General features: G+C 49.5%; 1 protein-coding gene across 1 annotated transcript in view; it reads left to right on the top strand.

Moving 5' to 3' along the window:
* Window positions 1-7,154, top strand: part of PGLYRP2 (peptidoglycan recognition protein 2) — an 11,037-nt gene that overhangs the window by 2,162 nt on the left and 1,721 nt on the right. The window contains exons 2-3 of the mRNA XM_011953231.1: window positions 1,103-2,176; window positions 5,920-6,130. Of these exons, the coding sequence (XP_011808621.1) occupies window positions 1,103-2,176; window positions 5,920-6,130 (1,285 nt within the window). The remainder of the gene's footprint in view (window positions 1-1,102; window positions 2,177-5,919; window positions 6,131-7,154) is intronic.

Genomic DNA, 7,154 nt, shown 5'->3' with positions numbered 1-7,154 from the left:
GGAATGCAGTGGGGGGGTTCTGGGTTCACTGTAACCTCCACCTCCTGGGTTCAAGCAGTTCTCCTGCCTCAGCCTCCTGAGTAGCTGGGATTACAGGTGTGTGCCACCGCGCCCAGCTAATTTTTGTATTTTTAGTAGTGACGGAGTTCTGCCATGTTGATCCGGCTGGTCCTGAACTCCTGACCTCAGGTGATCCACCCGCCTTGGCCTCCCAATGTGCTGGGATTACAGGCATGAGCCACCGTGCTTGACCTTTTATTGTTTGTTTTTTGTTTTATGGGTTTTTTTGTTTGTTTCTGTTTGTTTGTTTGTTTAAGACAAAGTCGCATTCTGTTGCCCAAGCTGGAGTGTAGTGGTGCGATCTGGGCTCGCTGCAACCTCCACCTCCCAGGTTCAAATGATTCTCCCATCTCAGCCTCTCGAGTGGCTGGGATTACAGGCACACACCACCATGCCTGGCTAATTTTTGTATTTTTATTAGAGATGGGGTTTCACGGTGTTGGCCAGGCTGTCCTTGAACTCCTGATCTCAGGTGATCCTCTCACCTCGACCTCCCAAAGTGCTGGGATTACAGGCCTGAGACACCACAGCCAGTCCTAGGCATCTTTCGAAATACCTTTCCCTCTAACATCCCCAACTTTTAACTTCAATCCATCACAAAAGACCGTCCATCTCTCTTTCTCAAGATCTGGGGACTTTTCCACTTTTGTCCACTGCAATGTCACTACCTACCTTCTGCCACCTTCATCTCTCATCTCCACACTGTCTCCCCTTTTCTATCCTGGCACCCCAAAAATCCATTTCCTTATTGCAGCCAAATAAACAAATCTAAGCCTAAGAAAGGAGTCTTAGGATGCCAGGCTGGTCACACCTCTCTCCTGCTCATAAACCTGTTATGGCTCTCTAGTACTCACAGACAGTCTGAGCTCCTTAGCCAACAGGCAACAGTCTATGTGCCTCAGTTTCCTTATCTATACAAGGATAGTGTTGGGGGTCATGGGGTTATCAGATGGAGGGCTGGGAGCATTGGGAAGAAGTGGAATCAATACGAGGAAGCTTAGGAATGGGTGGGGCTGGGCTAACACATTCTTTCCTCCTGCAGCCTCCCTGCCCCTGCTCATGGACTCTGTCATCCAGGCCCTGGCTGAGCTGGAGCAGAAGGTGCCTGCTGCCAATGCCAGCCACACAGCTTCTGCGTGGCTGCTGTCAGCCTCAAACTCTGGCCCCCACAATCGCCTCTATCACTTCCTGCTGGGGGTGCAGAGCCTTGATGCTGCAGAGTTGGATCCCTACCCACTGAGCCCAGAGCTGCAAGGCCTGACCAAGGCGGTGGTCCAACATGACGTACGAGAAGGGCGGGAATACGGGGTGGTGCTGGCACCCGATGGCTCGACTGTGGCTGTGGAGCCTCTGCTGGCGGGGCTGGAGGCAGGGCTGCAAGGGTGCAAGGTCATAAACTTGCCGTTGGACAGCACAGCTGCCTCTCGGGAGGCTGGAGTCACCTTTCCAGATGTTGTGGCCATTGCTCCAGATGTAAAAGCCACCTCCTCTCCAGGACTCGGGGATGCCTCTCCAGATGTCACCACTGCAGATATTGGAGCCAACTCTCCAGATGCTACAACAGGTTGTCCAGATGTCCAAGCTTCCTTGCCAGATGCCAAAGCCAAGTCCCCCCCGACCATGGTGGACAGCCTCCTGGCAGTCACTCTGGCTGGAAACCTGGGCCTGACCTTCCTCCAGGGTCCCCAGACCCAGAGCCATCCAGACCTGGGAACTGAGGGCTGCTGGGACCAGCTCTCTGCCCCTCGGACGTTTACTCTTCTGGACCCCAAGTCATCTCTGTTAACCATGGCCTTCCTCAATGGTGCCCTGGATGGGGTCATCCTTGGAGACTACCTGAGCCGGACTCCTGAGCCCCGACCATCCCTCAGCCACTTGCTGAGCCAGTACTACTATGGGGCTGGGGTAGCCAGAGACCCAGGGTTCCGCAGCAACTTCCGACGGCAGAATGGGGCTGCTCTGACTTCAGCCCCGATCCTGGCCCAGCAGGTGTGGGGAACCCTTGTCCTTCTACAGAGGCTGGAGCCGGTACACTCCCAGCTTCAGTGCATAAGCCAAGAACAGCTGGCCCAGGTGGCCGCCAATGCTACCAAGGAGTTCACTGAGGCCTTCCTGGGTAAGGAGGTTCCCCACACCCTATGATCCTTCCCATTACAGATACAGACGCCCCCAACTCCGTATGTTCAGGGAAGTTGAGGACTAGGAGAGACCAGAGGGGGCAATAAGGGATCTGGTCGGGGGTGGGTGGGACAGCTGCACAGGTGAGGAAATGCCAGAGTTGGGCCTTGAGGGATGAATGGGAGTGTTCATCTGATTTTGTTTTGTTTCATTTTATTTATTTGCATTAATTTATGGGGTACGAGTGTAACCTTGTTACTTGCATAGATTGCATAGTGGTCAAGTCTAGGCTTTTAGGGTACCCACCACTCCAATAACATACATCGACCCATTAAGCAATCTGTCATCATCTTCCCTCCTCTCTCCCCATCACCCTTCTGAATCTCCACTGTCTATCTTTCCACACACCACATCCATGCATACACATTATTTAGCTCCCATTTATAAGTGAGAACTTATGCTATTTGTCTTTCTGTGTTTGACTTGTTTCACTTGAGACAATGATCTCCAGTTCCATCCATGTTGCTGCAAAAGACATTGTTTCTTTTTTCTTTTTCTTTTTTTTTTTTTTTTTTTTGAGGCTATCTCTGTCGCCCAGGCTGGAGAGTGCAGTGGCACGATCTCAGCTCACTGCAACCTCCGCCTCCTGGGTTCAAGCAAGTCTCCTGCCTCAGCCTCCTGAGTAGCTGGGACTACAGGCATGTGCCACCATGTCTGGGTAATTTTTTGTATTTTTAGTAGAGACGGAGTTTCACCATTTTATCAGGATTGTCTCGATCTCCTGACCTCATGATTCACCCTCATTCTCCCAAAGTGCTAGTATTACGGGTGTGAGCCACCGTGTCCGGCTGACATTATTTCATTTTTTATGGCTAAGTAGTATTCCATTTCCTGCTGACCACTGTGGACAGCCTCCTGGCAATCACCCTGGCTGGAAACCTGGACCTGACCTTCATCTAGGGCTCTCAGACCCAGAACCATCCAGGTCTGTGATATATATCATATTTTCTTTATCCAATTCTCTGTTGATGGACACTTAAGCTAATTCCCTACCTTTGCTATTGTGAATAGTGTCCTGATCAACATGTGAATGCAGGTATCTTTTTAATATAATGATTTATTTTCCTTCGGGTAGATATCCAGTAGCGGGATTGCTGGATTGAATGATAGTTCCAATTTATTATTATTATTATTATTATAGACAGAGTTTCACTCTTGTCTCCCAGGCTGGAGTGCAATGGCACGATCTCGGCTCACTGCAACATCGGCCTCCTGGGTTCAAGTGTTTTTCCTGCCTCAGCCTCCTAAGTAACCGGGATTACAGGTGCCTGCCACCACGCCCAGCTAATTTTCATATTTTTAGTAGAGACAGAGTTTCACCATGTTGGCCCAGGCTGATCTCAAACTCCTAACTTCAGGTGATCCACCCACCTCAGCCTCCCAAAATGCTGGGGTTACAGGCGTGAGCCATCACCCAGCTTTTCTGTCTTTGTAATAATAGCTATTATGATTAGAGTAAGATGATATGTCTTTGTGGTTTTAATTTGCATTTCTCTGATGATTGGTGATGTTGAGCATGTTTTCCTTTGCCTATTGGCCATGTGTATATCTTCTTTTGAAAAATGTCTATCAATGTCCTTTGCCCACTTTTTAGTGGGTTTTTCTTTCTTTCTTTTTTTTTTTTTCTTGAGTTGTTTCAGTTCCTCGTAAATTCTGGGTATTAGTCGCCTACCAAGTGCATAGTTTGCAAATATTTTCTTCCATTCTGAAAGCTGACTGTTCATTCTATTGATTATGTCTTTGGTGTGCAGAAGCTTTTTGGTTTAATTAAGTCCTGTTTGTCTATTTTTGTTTCTTTTGCCTGTACTTTTGAGGTCTTAGTCATGAATTCTCTGCCTAGCCCAACGTTCAGAAATGTTTTCCTTAGGTTTTCTTCTGGTATTTTAGAGTTTCAGGTTTTACATGTAAGTCTTTAATCCATCTTGAGTGAATTTATTTTTATTTTTATTTATTTATTTATTTATTTTTTTTTGAGACGGAGTTTCACTCTTGTTGCCCAGGCTGGAGTGCAATGGCATGATCTTGGCTCACCACAACCTCCGCCTCCCAGGTTCAAGTGATTCTCCTGCCTCAGCTTCCCGAGTAGCTGGGATTACAGGCATGTGCCACCACAACCGGCTAATTTTTGTATTTTTAGTAGAGATGGGGTTTCTCCATGTTGGTCAGGCTGGTCTCGAACTCCCAACCTCACGTAATCCGTCCACCTCAGCCTCCCAAAGTGCTGGGATTACAGGCCTGAGCCACCGCACCTGGCCTTTATTTTATTTTATTTTATTTTATTTATTTTATTTATTTTTTTTTTTTGAGACGGAGTTTTTGCTCTGTTGCCCAGGCTGGAGTGCAAAGGCGTGATGTCAGCTCACTGCAACCTCTGCTTCCTGGGTTCAAGTGATTCTACCGCCTCAGCCTCCCACGTAGATGGGATTACAGGCACCCACCACCATGCCCAGCTAACTTTTATATTTTTAGTAGAGACGGGGTTTCACCATGTTGGCCGGGCTGGTCTCCAACTCTTGACCTCAGGTGATCCACCCACCTCAGCCTCCAAAAGTGCTGGGATTACAGGCATGAGCCAGTCAGTGCACCTGGCCTTGAGTTAATTTTTGTATATGGTAAGAGTTAGGGGTCCAGTTTCATTCTTCTGCATATGGTTGGCCAATTGTCCCCGTACCATTAGCACCATTTACTGAATAGGGAGTCCTTTTCCCATTGCTTATTTTTGTGGACTTAGTTGAAAAGTATTGTTTGTAGGTGTGCGGCTTTACTTCTGGGTTCTCTATTTCATTCCATTGGTCTATGTGTCTATTTTTTGTAACAGTACCATGCTGTTTTGGTTACTGTAGTTTTGTAGTATAATTTGAAATCAGGTAATGTGATACCTTGCTCATTTTGCTTAGAATTGCTTTTGCTATTTGGGCTCATTTTTGGTTCCTTATAAATTTCAGGGTACTTTTGTCTGATTCTGTGAAAAATGACATTGGTATTTTGATAGAGATTGCATTGAATCTGTAGATTGCTTCGGGAAATCTGATTTCTTTTTTTCTAGGAAATGAGGTCTCACTATGTTGCCCAGGTTGGTCTTGAACTCCTGGGCTCAAGCGATCCACCTGCCTCAGCCTCCCAAAGTGCTGGGATTACAGGAGTGAGCCACCATGCCTGCCCCCACCCCCAATTTTTTTTTTTTTTCTTTTTGAGACAGAGTCTTGCTCTGTCGCCCAGGCTGGCGTGCAATAGCACAATCTCGGCTCGCTGCAACCTCCACCTCCCAGGTTCAAGCGAGTCATCTCATGCCTCAGCCTCCCAAGTAGCTGGGGTTACGGGCATGTGCCACCATGCCTTGCTGATTTTTGCATTTTTAGTAGAGACCAGGTTTCACCATGTTGGCCAGGCTGGTCTCAAACTCCTGACCTCAAGTGATCCACCCGCCTGGTCCTCCCAAAGTGCTGGGATTACAGGTGTGACCCACTACGTCCGGCCCAGCCTCAATTTTTTTTAATAAAAATAAAATAGATTTAGTTGAGTATAGTTAGTGCCCAGGGAGGACCAATGTGGGGTGAGACTGGACCGTTTCCAAATCTGACAGGAGGCTGAGGGATGGTCTGTATGTGCGCTTTAATGCGGGTGGAGGCGGCAGGCAGAGAAACACTTCCTGACCCCAGCCTTGAATCCCCTTGCCTGTAGGATGCCCGGCCATCCATCCCCGTTGCCGCTGGGGAGCTGCGCCTTATCAGGGCCGCCCGACGCCGCTGCAGCTGCCGCTAGGATTCTTGTACGTGCATCACACCTACGTGCCTGCACCACCCTGCACGGACTTCGCGCGCTGCGCAGCCAACATGCGCTCCATGCAGCGCTACCACCAGGACACGCGAGGCTGGGAAGATATCGGCTACAGGTGGGAGGGGCCCGGGGCGGGGGTGGGGCCCACGTTCGGGGGTGGGGTCTGAGTGGGTGGAGCCTGATGCACGGGAACGGGTCTGAACTCGAGGAAAGCTGGCAAGACCAAGGAGGAGTCCTGATAGGGACAGACAAGTTGGAGAGGTGGCGTGGCCTAGGCTAGGGGCGGGGCCTTAACAGGGACGGGGAATAGCTAAACCTTGGGACTCGAGTCAGGGTAGAGAACTAGGACAGGAGGCGGGATCTGGGAGAGGAGCGGGACCTGTGGCAGAGTCTGGGTCTGGGGCCAGGCAGAGATGGCCTAAAACAGACAAAGAGGCCTGGTGCGGTGGCTCCCACCTGTAATCTCATCACTTTGGAAGGCTGAGACGGGAGGATCGGTTGAGCCCAGGAGTTCCAGACCAGCCTGAGCGATATAGGAAGACACCCCCCCATCTCTACAAATAAAAAAATTAAAAAAAAACAAAAACAAAAACAGCCGGGGGTGGTGTTGCGCACCTGTAGTCCCAGCTACTCGGCAGGCTAAGGTGGGAGGATCGCTGGATCCCAGGAGTTCAGGCTTCAGTGAGTTATGATCGCACCTCTGCACTCTAGCCTGAGTGACAGCGCGAGAACCTGTCTCGAAAAGAAGAAAGAGGCCGGGCGTGGTGGCTCACGCCTGTAATCCCAGAACTTTGGGAGGCCGAGGCGGAAGGATCGCCTGAGGTCGGGAGTTCAGACCAGCCTGACCAACATGGCGAAACCCCATCTCCACTAAAAATTAAAATTAAAAAAAAAAAATTAGATGGGCGTGGTGGAGGGTGCCTGTAATCCCAGCTACTCCGGAGGCTGAGGTAGGAGAATCGCTTGAATCCGGGAGGTGGTGGTGACAGTGAGCCGAGATCGCACCCTTGCACTTCAGCCTGAGCGACAAAAGCGAAACTCCATCAAAAAAGAAAGAGAAAGGAAGGAAGGAAGGAAGGAAGGAAGGAAGGAAGGAAGGAAGGAAGGAAGGAAGGAAGGAAGGAAGGGAAAGGAAAAGG

This window comes from Colobus angolensis, unplaced genomic scaffold (genome assembly GCF_000951035.1).
Source record: "Colobus angolensis palliatus isolate OR3802 unplaced genomic scaffold, Cang.pa_1.0 Scaffold36, whole genome shotgun sequence".
In the NCBI taxonomy this organism is placed as follows: Eukaryota; Metazoa; Chordata; class Mammalia; order Primates; family Cercopithecidae; genus Colobus; species Colobus angolensis.
The sequence above is the reverse complement of the archived record's forward strand: the minus strand, read 5'-3'. Positions and strand labels throughout refer to the sequence as shown.